At 37.4% G+C, this 18,239-nt stretch overlaps 1 protein-coding gene across 5 annotated transcripts; it reads left to right on the forward strand.

The window, feature by feature from the left end:
• The first annotated feature begins 1,128 nt into the window (after positions 1-1,128).
• LOC112765169 (uncharacterized) lies at positions 1,129-15,709 on the forward strand. Of its 5 annotated transcripts, none has more exons than XM_072223534.1 (7): positions 1,130-1,283; positions 1,835-1,921; positions 2,752-2,895; positions 3,979-4,067; positions 4,284-4,559; positions 5,357-6,371; positions 7,284-11,046. In XM_072223534.1, exons 6-7 carry the CDS (start codon positions 6,305-6,307, stop codon positions 9,158-9,160), a joined length of 1,944 nt encoding a protein of 647 aa, XP_072079635.1. In that variant the 5' UTR covers positions 1,130-1,283; positions 1,835-1,921; positions 2,752-2,895; positions 3,979-4,067; positions 4,284-4,559; positions 5,357-6,304; the 3' UTR covers positions 9,161-11,046. The 5 variants fall into 5 exon arrangements, with proteins under 5 accessions (XP_072079637.1, XP_072079635.1, XP_072079636.1 ...); XM_072223535.1 differs by having other exon boundaries at positions 2,815-2,895; XM_072223533.1 differs by lacking the exon at positions 2,752-2,895.
• Positions 15,710-18,239: the final 2,530 nt, after the last annotated feature.

Below are 18,239 nucleotides of genomic sequence, written 5' to 3' on the forward strand. Positions count from 1 at the left end.
TTAAAGTGGCATAGAAGGGGAGAGATCTTATCGCTGATCCCACTAAGAATCTGGATAAGGCTGCCAATCTCCCGTTGAGTTGTTGTACCTCTCTGACACAAGTTAGGCTCTTCATGTTGAGTATGGCCTGGCATTTGTCCAGATTTACTTCAATTCCTCTTTGTGTGAGCATGAAACCTAAGAATTTGCCCGCTTCTACTGCAAAGGTGCATTTTGCAGGATTGAGTCGCATGCCATGCTTCCTTATAGTGTCGAACACTTGAGCCAGGTCGGACAATAATGTCTCTTCGCTTTGTGTCTTTATTAACATTTCGTCCACGTAGACTTCCATGATTTTTCCGATATGATCTGAAAAGACTTTATTCATTAGCCTTTGATAAATAGCTCCCGCATTCTTGAGACTGAAAGGCATCACAATGTAGCAGTAATTTACTTTTGGTGTCAAAAATGAGGTCTTTTCTTGATCTGGTGGATATATGGGGATTTGGTTGTATCCAGAATATGCATCCATAAACGAGAGGTATCTATATCCGGATGAAGCATCTACCAGAGCGTCGATACTTGGGAGTGGGTAAGGATCTTTTGGGCAGGGTTTGTTGAGATCGGTGTAGTCGGTGCACATTCGCCATTTCCCATTTGATTTTTTCACCAAGACGACGTTCGCTAGCCATAGTGGATACTTGACTTCTCTTATGAATCTTGCCTCCAGTACTGCTTGTACCTGTTCTTCCACAGCTTGGGATCGTTCTGGCCCAAGTTTTCTTCGTCTCTGCTGTACCGGCCGAGATCCTGAGTAGACCGCCAACTTGTGGCACATTAGCTTGGGATCTATACCTGGCATGTCTGCAGCTTTCCATGCGAAGAGATCGACATTATCTCGTAAGAACTGTACTAGTAATTCTTTTGCATCTCCCTTCAGGATCGTGCCAATATTAGTTGTTTTATCTGAGGTATCACTACAAAAAAAGAGTTTAAAATGGCATTAATATTACGGCGGTTTTAAAGAACCGCCGTAATACCCGGTTATTATGGCATTGTTAGTTGCTGCCATAATTAACTTTGTGTTTGGTGGCGGTTCAGGTGATTATGGCGGTTTTGAACCGCCATTTTCATACGTATATAAAACAAAATAACTGGAACCCTAGCTCATTAAACGAAACACATCCAGACAGCGCTCTCGATCTCCCTTCTCTCTCCTTCGTCTCCTCCGTGTAACGAAGCCCTCCGACAACGCCGTTCTTCCCTCTGGCTTCTCCTCTCTCCGCCGGTTACCATTTCTCTAGGTACCTCTCCTTCTCAAATTAAACTGAAATAGTTATTGATTTGTTTCTCTGCAGCTCCCTCTCAAGTTCTTTACACGGAGAGCTTCTTCGTTTTGGTTTCTTCGTTTTTGCTGATTTTTGGTTTGCTTAAATGAAAATCTCATGAATTTCGATCAAGGTGTGAGCCACTCATAGATCTCTACACTGCACACCCAGTTTCCTTTCTCCATTTCTCTCATCCTTCACCTCCATGCAACCTAACTCAATCCAGATCCACTAGTGCAACTTTTCTTCTTCTTCTTCTTTTCGTTTGAATTTTCACTGTGTTGCGCAGTTTTTGCAATCGCCGTCGTTTTCACCGGTATCTTGTGTTGGTTAATCATTGTCATTTTTTAAAATCCCTAATTATTTAAAATTGTAATTTTAAATCGTTGATCAATAAATCTGTACATGAAGTTTTGTCAAATCCTTATTTCCCAATTTCCATGCTCGTTATTTATTCACAACAATTAATAATGATTAATTAATTAATTATATTCACCGTTTGACCTCTCTTCTTTGTTTGTTTGTAGAAAATTGAAAACATGGTACCAGAGAGGCCGTGAAAGCTAGATAGTCAGATCTCATTTACAGAAAGAGAGAAAGAGAAAGCCACGACGGTAAATCCTTCTTTGGAGATTAATTTAAAATTGTTTTTGTTGTTGATAATGGTATTAATAATAATTATTTCTCTTCCTTGTTCTCGTTCATATATATATAGTGATTGATTGAGCTGTTCAGAACATATATACTCTAGGCTCTGTTGTTTACTAGGATTTTGTTTTTACAATTCATTTGCTATGTGATAATTGAATTGCTGGTTTTCTGTGCTATTAACGCTTTCTTATTGTTTCTCATGTGAAGGTTTCTTCTTATTTGTTTTTCTGAGCTGTTACCAGCTGGTTTCATATATCCTTTGCTAAGTTTTGTTTTTTACAGAACATTTGAACTTGTGTTTGGTAGGTGATGTTACTTTGCAATTGGTTTGTTGGGTTTTGGTCATTCAGATTGCAGTTTTTGAGCTTGGGGACCATTCTTGATGCAATTGTTGTTTACTAATTAGTCTTATTCTCCATATTCTTATGTTCTTAGTTGGTGAATTTGCTAGACTTAGTTCTGGAAGTTTTAGTGTTTTCTTTGTGTGTCTTGCTCATTAATCATTAAGTTTAATGATTGAATTTCCATTATTTGAAACAATGGAATCAGAAATGGTATCTCAATATGGAGTGAAATTCTAACTTCTAAAGGTTCATATTTTCTAACTTTTACAAACCAGCTAGTAGTTTCAGATTTTGTTCTGCCTTTATTTTTGGTATCTTATTTGTACATGTCTTGAGAGTCAACAACTCCATACACAAACTTTACTTCTACATTTCTATGTAACAAAATGAATCTATCTATGAACTCTACAAAGGATGATTTGGTGTATCTGGCATATTTGAGTAATCAGAAACCTCCAGTACCAGTGGGTGTATGTCTGATTTTGGATTATATTGCTGAAACACTACAACAGAAGCAGAAGTGGAGAAATCTGAAGAAGCCAAGTAGCTTCCAACAGGACCAAGCTCTGAATAATCACTTGTGTTTACCAAAGGTGCTGCTTGTGGAATCCTACCTACCAAAACTAGATTGCTCCTACTCTTTTCCATCAATACATTTTTAACATCATCTTTGTTTTCCACCAACCTTTCCTCATACACTATAGATTCTTCACTACTACTGCATACACTTAAGAACTCAGACCAAAACTGCATACACTTAAGAACTCATACCATAGGCTAGTGCTTCGCGGTCATCACGTCTTCCAAAGAATGCAGCCACTACATTGTAAAAAATAAGTTTTAGTGTTTTCTTTTAATGATTTACGTTACTTCTTTTTGGTTCAGTTGTTTCTTTTCCGTATTTAATAGCTTAGTTCTAAGGTTCTAAGATTCCCTCTATCACTTGAAGACCAAGACTTCCCTTTCTGAGTGAAGAGCAGCAGTGCCTGAATTGAATGCATGCTCTTTTTGTTATTTTTCCTTATATATATATATTTTGTTTTTGTTATTATTATGTGTTCAATCAATTATATATATATATAATGTCCTTTCTATGGTTTTTCTGTTTTATTATAACTATTTATTATTATTATTATTATTATTATTATTATTATTATTATTATTATTATTATTATTATTATTATTTGTAGCTGTTTGTCATTATTGAAGATAAGTATCAAGGTGCATAATTGGTCTTGGAGTTATATAAAAGTGTGTCCTTTAATTTCTTATTCATATTAGGGATGGAATATAGCTCTATTTGTAATGTATACGTATGTGATGTTATCTAAATCATGTGAATATATATAGGTGGGGCCTATATCTATTTGTATGTCACTGGGATTGTAATCAAGTATGAATATATTACAGTTTGGAGTTTGGACTCCACCAGTTACACTAAACCTTATAATACTAAGTTACTAACAGTTTGTACTCTGCACCCATTAGCTTGACAACCACATATTGTTGTAATATAATCTGTTTAATTAAATAATAAATAAAACAGTATAATATATGAATATAAAACTAATTAGTTAGTTAGTTAATATAATACGAATTTTATACGAATTGTTTTTATAAATTATAATTTGAGAATAATATATTTGCTTTATTTTTTGTCTCTTTTTATCTTGTAGAAAAAAATTAATTTGCATATATACAACTACTTGAGAAGGAAAAGTTCATAAAGCCACTGTAATAGCCACAAAATTATCATTTGAAAGAGGTAATTATAATTTTTTTTATAATTTCTTTTAGAATACTATTTAAGTATTTGTTTGATATCTAATTTCCACACACAAGAATTTCTTTTTATAATAGCGCCTGCTGATGTATACTAGTTAGTTGCCTAGTAAATATGAGAGAGAGAGAGAGAGAAAGAGAGAGAGAGAGAGAGAGATTTATTTTTAATGAATAGATTTTTTAATATTCCTCTTTGTAGTCCCTCTTCGTCATGTCAATCGATAAGTCATGGATTGGAAAACCACGAAACACGCACGAGTATAAAGATGGTCTAAACAAGTTTTTGGATTTCGCTTTTGAGCATCGATCTCCCGGGACAAGTCGGCAGCTGCAAGTTCCTCCCGAGACAAGTCGGCAGCAGCTGCAAGTTCATCCCGAGACAAGTCGGTAGCTTCAAATTCTTCTGAGCATCCATCCGAACCTAAACGTAAACGTGGACGTGAATCTAAACATCATTGGACTGTTGATGCCATAGGTATGTATAGATATTTTATTATGTTATTATTATCAATAGCATTAGAAATCTGAAAAGATACTACTTTTCTTTATGCCCATGAATAAGTCTCAAGTTTGTAGACTTGTAGTACAAGAATTAAAAATCATTTAGATCTACTTTTGAACCTAGGGAGTAGCACCATACATCAAGGCTTTTTTTTGGGTATTAAAACGGGACTTAAAAGCCCGAAAAGAATAACGAAATTAGATGCAAACTACTCAGTCTAAGAGGCTCCTCTATCACCTTCTTGAAAGATTTTGATTAGCTCTGAAGGAATAGCAAGGCTTTAATGAATTATTAGTGGTCTGGTGCAGAATGCTAGAACAGATCGGAGTGTACAGAGAAAAACTATCATATCCATGTTAGAACAGATCGGAGTGCCAGCTTTAATGAATATTAGTGGTCTGGTGCAGAATGCTACATAATCTGAAGTGATTTAATGCTGTATAGTTAGTTTTTCATTGTTTAAAACTATTGGTTTAATATAGAATAGTGCTTTGTAATGATAAATCTATGTAAAAGGCTAGGCCTATTATTAATGAAATTTTTCTGTCCAAAAAAAAAGAAGCAACAGATCAGAGTAATGTTCTAATGGGAAGGGAACAAAATTCTGGCAGCAATACCCAAAAAATTAAAGTAGATTAACATTAACTAAACTGTATTTTAGGGCTTTAATTAAATAAGACTTTACCATTTTATTAGTAAAGCGAATTTTATTTATTTTATTCTTTAGTCGCTCATTTACTCATTTATTTATACTCATTTGTCTATTTTAGATGAATACGAAAATAGTACACGCCTTCATTTATTAGCGAAGGATGTGCATAATTTGCCAGAAGGTTTGTGCATAGTCGTCAATTTTGATAAGCATCATGCAGCAATAGGAGAAGCAGCTGGACTGACAAACCCCATTTGTAGGATTTATCTTGTATTGATTTTTGGGGATTTTATCACCTTTTACCCATATTTATTCAAGAAATAGCATGGTTTTGTATATTCTCCTTTAATTGTGCTTGAATGTGAAAACATGCTTTTTAGGACTCAAAATAGCTAAATTTAATTCACCTTGATTCTATTAGATGCCTTGATATGTTTGTTAAGTGATTTAAGGTTTAGGAGGCAAAGATTGGATCAAGGGAATGAAGAAAGAAAGCATGAAAAGTTGGAGAACTCATGAAGAAATGAAAGAACCGGAAAGCTGTCAAGCCGACCTCTTTGCACTTAAACGACCATAACTTGAGCTACAGAGGTCCAATTGATGCGGTTCCAGTTGGATTGGAAAGCTAACATCCGGGGCTTCGAAACGATATAAGATTTGCCATAGTTGCATCGCGCATAGGGGCGCGCACGCGCACGGTATGCGGACGCGCCGATGGTGGCACATGACCCACTTAATGCAAACGTGGCCAGCGATTTTAGAAGCCTTGTGGGCCCAATCCAACTCATTTCTGATGCTATTTAAGCCAAGGATTGAAAGGGAATCAACATACTTTTACATACTTTTCATACTTTAGAAGTTAGTTACCATTAGTTTAGTTTTAGCTTAGTTTAGTAGTGAGAGTTAGTTTCTAGAGAGAGAAGCTCTCTCTTCTCTCTAGAATTAGGATTAGGATTAGGTTTAGTTCTTAGATCTAGGTTTTAATCTTTGCTTTCTTCTACTTCTACCTTTCAATTCCTTGTTGTTACATTCATTCTTCTTCTATTCTTTTGTTGTAATTTCCTTTATGTTGTTCTTATGTTTTGTTGTAGATCTACTTTTGCTCCTTCTATTTTCTTTCAATTCAATTAGAGGTAATTCATAATAATTGTGTTCCTTTTGATTGTTGTTGTTAATTCATTGCCATAATTGTTGTTAAATTCTATTTTTGTTGTCAATTTACTTTGCTTTTCTTTTATGCCTTCCAAGTGTTTGATGAAATGCTTGGTTGGATTTTAGTATAGATTTTGTTCCTCTTGGCTATGGTAGAGTAATTAGTGACGCTTGAGTTATCTAATGTCTTTGTTGATTGATAATTAGAAGTTGCTAATTGATTTAGATACCACTAAAGCTAGTCTTTTCCTTGGGAGTTGGCTAGGACTTGTGGAATCAAGTTGATTCGTCCACTTGACTTTCCTCCATTATTAGAGGTTAACTAAGTGGTAGCAATGGACAATTGTGGTCACAATCGAGGAGGATAACTAGGATAGGACTTCTAATTCTCACAACCTTGCCAAGTGCTTTTTAGTTGTTAGTTTATTTTCATTGTCATTTACATTTCATGTCCCTTATCCCAAAACCCCAAAATACAATCCATAACCAATAACAAGACACTTCATTGTAATTCCTAGGGAGAACGACCCGAGGTTCCAATACTTCGGTTTATAGAATTTAGGGGTTTGTTACTTGTGACAAACAATCTTTTGTATGAAAGGATTATTGCTTGGTTTAGAAACTATACTTGCAACGAGAATTCATTTGTGAATTCTAAACCGTCAAAAATCCGTTCGTCAAAATGGCGCCGTTGCCGGGGAGTTGCAATGGTGTTATGTTATTGGTTATTGTATATATGTGAATATTGTGAATAGCTTGATTTTTGGATTGCTTGTTAGTTTTGCTTGTTCTAGGACTTTGTTTCATTATTTCTTGTTAGCTTTTGTTTCTTATTTTTACTTTTACTATGAATTCTCACTTTGGCTATGAGTGTGATTACAACTATGTTGTAGGAAATGGGAACTTCAATGAAGATGTGCATCAAGGATGGGATGACCAAAGGTGGGTGGAGCCATATACATATGATCAATCTTCATGGCAACAACCTCCACCAATGCACTATGAAGAAGAGCCATTCTATGATGCATACCAACCCAATGGCTATGGTGAATCTCCTTGTGACTTTCAAGAACCACCACCATATGCCTATGAGTCATATCCTCAACATGAACCTCAACCACACTCACAAGCCTATTTTCACCAAATACCTCCATATGACCCTAATTCTTATCCACCATACCAACCACCTTATGAGCCATATGAACCATACATGGAACCACCACCATTCCAACATCAATATTTTCAAGAGCCACCTCCTCCACATTATTACCAAGATGAACCACCTCCAATATATGAAAATTTTCAACCACAAGATGAATACTACTTTCCACCACAACCTCCCATGGAAGAATACTCATATCCATTGATCCAAGAGCCACATGATCCTAATCATATTATCCAAGAGGAACAAGAGTCAAGGGATCGTCTCAAGGAAGCATTGGATCAATTTCAAGCAACCATGGAGTGTGTTGTGCAACAAGTGGAAAGAGTGGAAAACATAGAACCACCACAACTCTACCAAGAAGAACCACCTTCCTACTATGAACCCTCCCCCCAATTTAATGAAACCTTCCACCCACCCCAATCTCTAAGGGATGAAACCCTTGGTGTTCTTGTTCAAGGGCAAGAAGAGATGAAAAGGGATGTGCAAAATTTCATGGCCGCCTTGGATGCGGTAACAAATCAATTAGCCTCCCAATGCTTGAACACTCAAGGAACTCTCATGGCTACATGTGGAGAATCAAATGAAGAACATAGCATGAAGGAGAGATTGGAAACTCCGGCGGAAAATGAGGGAAGTTGCTTTGTATTGGAACAATTGGAGGAAGCTTTAATTGTTGAAGACAAGGAAGAAGTGGTAGAAGACTTAGGAGATGCGGAGCTTCCATGGGAACATAGAGTTGAAGAAAACCCCTCCAAGATGATTGAAATTGATGCTAGGGAGGAAAGTGCACACCTTCCAAGGCATATTCCATATGAAGACTTGGATGGGATAGAGCAAGAACTGAGTTCCCATGGCAATAAAGAGCAAGCATCAAGTCCTAGTAGTGGAGAATCCTTTGAACTTGAAGAACCTTCTCCCGGTGCATTTGAAAAGTTTGTGGAGGTAAACTCCTTTCACCCTCCCAATTATAGTTTGATTAAGGGAAAAGGCTTAGATAGTTTGATTATTAATGAACAAAGGATTGAATTAGAGAAATCTTGTGAAGAGGTGGAAGTCCCTAGAAATAAAAGAACGGGGGTTGGTTATGCTTTGTCAAGATCTTTGGAAGCATCTTTGCCTAGGTGGCCATCTACTCCTTCACTTGAGTGGGTAAAATTCATTTCTATTAGCTTTATTGTCCCACTTGAGTATGGCTTGCTTGAAACGGATGGTCAACTTAGGATCCTTTGTGGGATGAAGCGTAAGCGAAAGATGTTTCGTGGTTGGCGTTGTAAATCAAGGCTCATTATGGTTGATGCATCAAACATGAGATATAAAGGTTGGAGTAGTGCTCAATTAGATGGATCTAGGAGGATTGTTGGCCACTATATAGAGAATTCACCTCACTCACCACCCGGTTGGACTAATAATGATGATCAACCTCAAGACGGGTGTGAAAACAAAGTGTGGGATCCCGGATTACAAGAAGAGGATCAACTTTGGAAGCCCCAAGCTTGTGAAGAACTCCATCAAGACTTGGCTCAATTCATGAAGAATCTTGGGGCACAATGGAGAACCAAGCATTGGTGGGAGTTCCAAGATGAATACAAGCACAAGCCACCTTGATGAGGAGCTCCCCATAAGTCCAACTTAAGGACAATAAACAAAAGTGCTAGGTGGGAGACAACCCACCATGGTAAAATCCTTTCATTTTCTCTTTTGTACATATTGATAGAATTAGTTTAATTTCATGTTTTGTTTAGATAGTTGAGTTTAATTGGTAGTTTAGTATGTTAAATAAGGTTTTAGGTGTTTTGGTAGATGCTTGGAGGTTTAGAATGCTGAGATTGGTGCAAAAAAAAAAAAAAACGGCCATCGGCGCGTTAGCACGCTGTGCGCGCGTTGTGCCAGCATTGTGCTGGGAGCACAAGCTCATCCACGCGTAAGCGCGCTGTGCGCGCGCGCGGGGATTTGCTCCCTGCTTTTCTCCTTCCTCCTTTCTCCTTCCTCTTTCCTCCTCTCTTCTTCTTTCTTTCTAATTTTTTTTTCTTCATGGCTTGTGGACTTAAGATTTGAATCTTTGATTAACTTAAGCTTTCCCACCTAACCTATATAATGACCTATACAATTAAGTACTAATCTAACTACCCCTTCCTCACTTTTTCACATACTCATGCATCGCTTTTCATTTCACAATACTTATGCATTGATCTTTATTGGACTTTACTTTGGGACATTTTGTCCTCTTTTTATTTCTTTCTTTTTCTTCTTTTTCTTTTCTTTTCTTTTTCTCTTTTTTTTTCACATTTTTTTTTCTTTTTTTTTTCTCATTTTTTTTTCAAGAATATCAATGCATAAGGTCTTACATTTAATTAACGCATGAGTATGTACCCAATTCCCAATATTTACAATAATAATACAAAACTACCCTTTTATTCACCCAATGTCCCAAGGTTCCCACACTTGAATGATACTCACACACACTAGCCTAAGCTAATCAAAGATCCAAATAAGGACTTTTATTGTTTTCCGCTTTAAGGCTTGTAATGTGCTAAATTAAGAACAAAGTGGGTTAATCGTAGGCTCAAATTTGGCTAACAAAGGGTTGACAAACCCCATTTGTAGGATTTATCTTGTATTGATTTTTGGGGATTTTATCACCTTTTACCCATATTTATTCAAGAAATAGCATGGTTTTGTATATTCTCCTTTAATTGTGCTTGAATGTGAAAACATGCTTTTTAGGACTCAAAATAGCTAAATTTAATTCACCTTGATTCTATTAGATGCCTTGATATGTTTGTTAAGTGATTTAAGGTTTAGGAGGCAAAGATTGGATCAAGGGAATGAAGAAAGAAAGCATGAAAAGTTGGAGAACTCATGAAGAAATGAAAGAACCGGAAAGCTGTCAAGCCGACCTCTTTGCACTTAAACGACCATAACTTGAGCTACAGAGGTCCAATTGATGCGGTTCCAGTTGGGTTGGAAAGCTAACATCCGGGGCTTCGAAACGATATAAGATTTGCCATAGTTGCATCGCGCATAGGGGCGCGCACGCGCACGGTACGCGGACGCGCCGATGGTGGCACATGACCCACTTAATGCAAACGTGGCCAGCGATTTTAGAAGCCTTGTGGGCCCAATCCAACTCATTTCTGATGCTATTTAAGCCAAGGATTGAAAGGGAATCAACATACTTTTACATACTTTTCATACTTTAGAAGTTAGTTACCATTAGTTTAGTTTTAGCTTAGTTTAGTAGTGAGAGTTAGTTTCTAGAGAGAGAAGCTCTCTCTTCTCTCTAGAATTAGGATTAGGATTAGGTTTAGTTCTTAGATCTAGGTTTTAATCTTTGCTTTCTTCTACTTCTACCTTTCAATTCCTTGTTGTTACATTCATTCTTCTTCTATTCTTTTGTTGTAATTTCCTTTATGTTGTTCTTATGTTTTGTTGTAGATCTACTTTTGCTCCTTCTATTTTCTTTCAATTCAATTAGAGGTAATTCATAATAATTGTGTTCCTTTTGATTGTTGTTGTTAATTCATTGCCATAATTGTTGTTAAATTCTATTTTTGTTGTCAATTTACTTTGCTTTTCTTTTATGCCTTCCAAGTGTTTGATGAAATGCTTGGTTGGATTTTAGTATAGATTTTGTTCCTCTTGGCTATGGTAGAGTAATTAGTGACGCTTGAGTTATCTAATGTCTTTGTTGATTGATAATTAGAAGTTGCTAATTGATTTAGATACCACTAAAGCTAGTCTTTTCCTTGGGAGTTGGCTAGGACTTGTGGAATCAAGTTGATTCGTCCACTTGACTTTCCTCCATTATTAGAGGTTAACTAAGTGGTAGCAATGGACAATTGTGGTCACAATCGAGGAGGATAACTAGGATAGGACTTCTAATTCTCACAACCTTGCCAAGTGCTTTTTAGTTGTTAGTTTATTTTCATTGTCATTTACATTTCATGTCCCTTATCCCAAAACCCCAAAATACAATCCATAACCAATAACAAGACACTTCATTGTAATTCCTAGGGAGAACGACCCGAGGTTCCAATACTTCGGTTTATAGAATTTAGGGGTTTGTTACTTGTGACAAACAATCTTTTGTATGAAAGGATTATTGCTTGGTTTAGAAACTATACTTGCAACGAGAATTCATTTGTGAATTCTAAACCGTCAAAAATCCGTTCGTCAAAATGGCGCCGTTGCCGGGGAGTTGCAATGGTGTTATGTTATTGGTTATTGTATATATGTGAATATTGTGAATAGCTTGATTTTTGGATTGCTTGTTAGTTTTGCTTGTTCTAGGACTTTGTTTCATTATTTCTTGTTAGCTTTTGTTTCTTATTTTTACTTTTACTATGAATTCTCACTTTGGCTATGAGTGTGATTACAACTATGTTGTAGGAAATGGGAACTTCAATGAAGATGTGCATCAAGGATGGGATGACCAAAGGTGGGTGGAGCCATATACATATGATCAATCTTCATGGCAACAACCTCCACCAATGCACTATGAAGAAGAGCCATTCTATGATGCATACCAACCCAATGGCTATGGTGAATCTCCTTGTGACTTTCAAGAACCACCACCATATGCCTATGAGTCATATCCTCAACATGAACCTCAACCACACTCACAAGCCTATTTTCACCAAATACCTCCATATGACCCTAATTCTTATCCACCATACCAACCACCTTATGAGCCATATGAACCATACATGGAACCACCACCATTCCAACATCAATATTTTCAAGAGCCACCTCCTCCACATTATTACCAAGATGAACCACCTCCAATATATGAAAATTTTCAACCACAAGATGAATACTACTTTCCACCACAACCTCCCATGGAAGAATACTCATATCCATTGATCCAAGAGCCACATGATCCTAATCATATTATCCAAGAGGAACAAGAGTCAAGGGATCGTCTCAAGGAAGCATTGGATCAATTTCAAGCAACCATGGAGTGTGTTGTGCAACAAGTGGAAAGAGTGGAAAACATAGAACCACCACAACTCTACCAAGAAGAACCACCTTCCTACTATGAACCCTCCCCCCAATTTAATGAAACCTTCCACCCACCCCAATCTCTAAGGGATGAAACCCTTGGTGTTCTTGTTCAAGGGCAAGAAGAGATGAAAAGGGATGTGCAAAATTTCATGGCCGCCTTGGATGCGGTAACAAATCAATTAGCCTCCCAATGCTTGAACACTCAAGGAACTCTCATGGCTACATGTGGAGAATCAAATGAAGAACATAGCATGAAGGAGAGATTGGAAACTCCGGCGGAAAATGAGGGAAGTTGCTTTGTATTGGAACAATTGGAGGAAGCTTTAATTGTTGAAGACAAGGAAGAAGTGGTAGAAGACTTAGGAGATGCGGAGCTTCCATGGGAACATAGAGTTGAAGAAAACCCCTCCAAGATGATTGAAATTGATGCTAGGGAGGAAAGTGCACACCTTCCAAGGCATATTCCATATGAAGACTTGGATGGGATAGAGCAAGAACTGAGTTCCCATGGCAATAAAGAGCAAGCATCAAGTCCTAGTAGTGGAGAATCCTTTGAACTTGAAGAACCTTCTCCCGGTGCATTTGAAAAGTTTGTGGAGGTAAACTCCTTTCACCCTCCCAATTATAGTTTGATTAAGGGAAAAGGCTTAGATAGTTTGATTATTAATGAACAAAGGATTGAATTAGAGAAATCTTGTGAAGAGGTGGAAGTCCCTAGAAATAAAAGAACGGGGGTTGGTTATGCTTTGTCAAGATCTTTGGAAGCATCTTTGCCTAGGTGGCCATCTACTCCTTCACTTGAGTGGGTAAAATTCATTTCTATTAGCTTTATTGTCCCACTTGAGTATGGCTTGCTTGAAACGGATGGTCAACTTAGGATCCTTTGTGGGATGAAGCGTAAGCGAAAGATGTTTCGTGGTTGGCGTTGTAAATCAAGGCTCATTATGGTTGATGCATCAAACATGAGATATAAAGGTTGGAGTAGTGCTCAATTAGATGGATCTAGGAGGATCGTTGGCCACTATATAGAGAATTCACCTCACTCACCACCCGGTTGGACTAATAATGATGATCAACCTCAAGACGGGTGTGAAAACAAAGTGTGGGATCCCGGATTACAAGAAGAGGATCAACTTTGGGAGCCCCAAGCTTGTGAAGAACTCCATCAAGACTTGGCTCAATTCATGAAGAATCTTGGGGCACAATGGAGAACCAAGCATTGGTGGGAGTTCCAAGATGAATACAAGCACAAGCCACCTTGATGAGGAGCTCCCCATAAGTCCAACTTAAGGACAATAAACAAAAGTGCTAGGTGGGAGACAACCCACCATGGTAAAATCCTTTCATTTTCTCTTTTGTACATATTGATAGAATTAGTTTAATTTCATGTTTTGTTTAGATAGTTGAGTTTAATTGGTAGTTTAGTATGTTAAATAAGGTTTTAGGGTGTTTTGGTAGATGCTTGGAGGTTTAGAATGCTGAGATTGGTGCAAAAAAAAAAAAAAACGGCCATCGGCGCGTTAGCACGCTGTGCGCGCGTTGTGCCAGCATTGTGCTGGGAGCACAAGCTCATCCACGCGTAAGCGCGCTGTGCGCGCGCGCGGGGATTTGCTCCCTGCTTTTCTCCTTCCTCCTTTCTCCTTCCTCTTTCCTCCTCTCTTCTTCTTTCTTTCTAATTTTTTTTTCTTCATGGCTTGTGGACTTAAGATTTGAATCTTTGATTAACTTAAGCTTTCCCACCTAACCTATATAATGACCTATACAATTAAGTACTAATCTAACTACCCCTTCCTCACTTTTTCACATACTCATGCATCGCTTTTCATTTCACAATACTTATGCATTGATCTTTATTGGACTTTACTTTGGGACATTTTGTCCTCTTTTTATTTCTTTCTTTTTCTTCTTTTTCTTTTCTTTTCTTTTTCTCTTTTTTTTTTCACATTTTTTTTTCTTTTTTTTTTCTCATTTTTTTTTCAAGAATATCAATGCATAAGGTCTTACATTTAATTAACGCATGAGTATGTACCCAATTCCCAATATTTACAATAATAATACAAAACTACCCTTTTATTCACCCAATGTCCCAAGGTTCCCACACTTGAATGATACTCACACACACTAGCCTAAGCTAATCAAAGATCCAAATAAGGACTTTTATTGTTTTCCGCTTTAAGGCTTGTAATGTGCTAAATTAAGAACAAAGTGGGTTAATCGTAGGCTCAAATTTGGCTAACAAAGGGTTGACAAACCCCATTTGTAGGATTTATCTTGTATTGATTTTTGGGGATTTTATCACCTTTTACCCATATTTATTCAAGAAATAGCATGGTTTTGTATATTCTCCTTTAATTGTGCTTGAATGTGAAAACATGCTTTTTAGGACTCAAAATAGCTAAATTTAATTCACCTTGATTCTATTAGATGCCTTGATATGTTTGTTAAGTGATTTAAGGTTTAGGAGGCAAAGATTGGATCAAGGGAATGAAGAAAGAAAGCATGAAAAGTTGGAGAACTCATGAAGAAATGAAAGAACCGGAAAGCTGTCAAGCCGACCTCTTTGCACTTAAACGACCATAACTTGAGCTACAGAGGTCCAATTGATGCGGTTCCAGTTGGGTTGGAAAGCTAACATCCGGGGCTTCGAAACGATATAAGATTTGCCATAGTTGCATCGCGCATAGGGGCGCGCACGCGCACGGTACGCGGACGCGCCGATGGTGGCACATGACCCACTTAATGCAAACGTGGCCAGCGATTTTAGAAGCCTTGTGGGCCCAATCCAACTCATTTCTGATGCTATTTAAGCCAAGGATTGAAAGGGAATCAACATACTTTTACATACTTTTCATACTTTAGAAGTTAGTTACCATTAGTTTAGTTTTAGCTTAGTTTAGTAGTGAGAGTTAGTTTCTAGAGAGAGAAGCTCTCTCTTCTCTCTAGAATTAGGATTAGGATTAGGTTTAGTTCTTAGATCTAGGTTTTAATCTTTGCTTTCTTCTACTTCTACCTTTCAATTCCTTGTTGTTACATTCATTCTTCTTCTATTCTTTTGTTGTAATTTCCTTTATGTTGTTCTTATGTTTTGTTGTAGATCTACTTTTGCTCCTTCTATTTTCTTTCAATTCAATTAGAGGTAATTCATAATAATTGTGTTCCTTTTGATTGTTGTTGTTAATTCATTGCCATAATTGTTGTTAAATTCTATTTTTGTTGTCAATTTACTTTGCTTTTCTTTTATGCCTTCCAAGTGTTTGATGAAATGCTTGGTTGGATTTTAGTATAGATTTTGTTCCTCTTGGCTATGGTAGAGTAATTAGTGACGCTTGAGTTATCTAATGTCTTTGTTGATTGATAATTAGAAGTTTCTAATTGATTTAGATACCACTAAAGCTAGTCTTTTCCTTGGGAGTTGGCTAGGACTTGTGGAATCAAGTTGATTCGTCCACTTGACTTTCCTCCATTATTAGAGGTTAACTAAGTGGTAGCAATGGACAATTGTGGTCACAATCGAGGAGGATAACTAGGATAGGACTTCTAATTCTCACAACCTTGCCAAGTGCTTTTTAGTTGTTAGTTTATTTTCATTGTCATTTACATTTCATGTCCCTTATCCCAAAACCCCAAAATACAATCCATAACCAATAACAAGACACTTCATTGTAATTCCTAGGGAGAACGACCCGAGGTTCCAATACTTCGGTTTATAGAATTTAGGGGTTTGTTACTTGTGACAAACAATCTTTTGTATGAAAGGATTATTGCTTGGTTTAGAAACTATACTTGCAACGAGAATTCATTTGTGAATTCTAAACCGTCAAAAATCCGTTCGTCAAAATGGCGCCGTTGCCGGGGAGTTGCAATGGTGTTATGTTATTGGTTATTGTATATATGTGAATATTGTGAATAGCTTGATTTTTGGATTGCTTGTTAGTTTTGCTTGTTCTAGGACTTTGTTTCATTATTTCTTGTTAGCTTTTGTTTCTTATTTTTACTTTTACTATGAATTCTCACTTTGGCTATGAGTGTGATTACAACTATGTTGTAGGAAATGGGAACTTCAATGAAGATGTGCATCAAGGATGGGATGACCAAAGGTGGGTGGAGCCATATACATATGATCAATCTTCATGGCAACAACCTCCACCAATGCACTATGAAGAAGAGCCATTCTATGATGCATACCAACCCAATGGCTATGGTGAATCTCCTTGTGACTTTCAAGAACCACCACCATATGCCTATGAGTCATATCCTCAACATGAACCTCAACCACACTCACAAGCCTATTTTCACCAAATACCTCCATATGACCCTAATTCTTATCCACCATACCAACCACCTTATGAGCCATATGAACCATACATGGAACCACCACCATTCCAACATCAATATTTTCAAGAGCCACCTCCTCCACATTATTACCAAGATGAACCACCTCCAATATATGAAAATTTTCAACCACAAGATGAATACTACTTTCCACCACAACCTCCCATGGAAGAATACTCATATCCATTGATCCAAGAGCCACATGATCCTAATCATATTATCCAAGAGGAACAAGAGTCAAGGGATCGTCTCAAGGAAGCATTGGATCAATTTCAAGCAACCATGGAGTGTGTTGTGCAACAAGTGGAAAGAGTGGAAAACATAGAACCACCACAACTCTACCAAGAAGAACCACCTTCCTACTATGAACCCTCCCCCCAATTTAATGAAACCTTCCACCCACCCCAATCTCTAAGGGATGAAACCCTTGGTGTTCTTGTTCAAGGGCAAGAAGAGATGAAAAGGGATGTGCAAAATTTCATGGCCGCCTTGGATGCGGTAACAAATCAATTAGCCTCCCAATGCTTGAACACTCAAGGAACTCTCATGGCTACATGTGGAGAATCAAATGAAGAACATAGCATGAAGGAGAGATTGGAAACTCCGGCGGAAAATGAGGGAAGTTGCTTTGTATTGGAACAATTGGAGGAAGCTTTAATTGTTGAAGACAAGGAAGAAGTGGTAGAAGACTTAGGAGATGCGGAGCTTCCATGGGAACATAGAGTTGAAGAAAACCCCTCCAAGATGATTGAAATTGATGCTAGGGAGGAAAGTGCACACCTTCCAAGGCATATTCCATATGAAGACTTGGATGGGATAGAGCAAGAACTGAGTTCCCATGGCAATAAAGAGCAAGCATCAAGTCCTAGTAGTGGAGAATCCTTTGAACTTGAAGAACCTTCTCCCGGTGCATTTGAAAAGGTTGTGGAGGTAAACTCCTTTCACCCTCCCAATTATAGTTTGATTAAGGGAAAAGGCTTAGATAGTTTGATTATTAATGAACAAAGGATTGAATTAGAGAAATCTTGTGAAGAGGTGGAAGTCCCTAGAAATAAAAGAACGGGGGTTGGTTATGCTTTGTCAAGATCTTTGGAAGCATCTTTGCCTAGGTGGCCATCTACTCCTTCACTTGAGTGGGTAAAATTCATTTCTATTAGCTTTATTGTCCCACTTGAGTATGGCTTGCTTGAAACGGATGGTCAACTTAGGATCCTTTGTGGGATGAAGCGTAAGCGAAAGATGTTTCGTGGTTGGCGTTGTAAATCAAGGCTCATTATGGTTGATGCATCAAACATGAGATATAAAGGTTGGAGTAGTGCTCAATTAGATGGATCTAGGAGGATTGTTG

The sequence above is a fragment of the Arachis hypogaea genome, chromosome 17 (assembly GCF_003086295.3).
Source record: "Arachis hypogaea cultivar Tifrunner chromosome 17, arahy.Tifrunner.gnm2.J5K5, whole genome shotgun sequence".
Classification (NCBI taxonomy): Eukaryota; Viridiplantae; Streptophyta; class Magnoliopsida; order Fabales; family Fabaceae; genus Arachis; species Arachis hypogaea.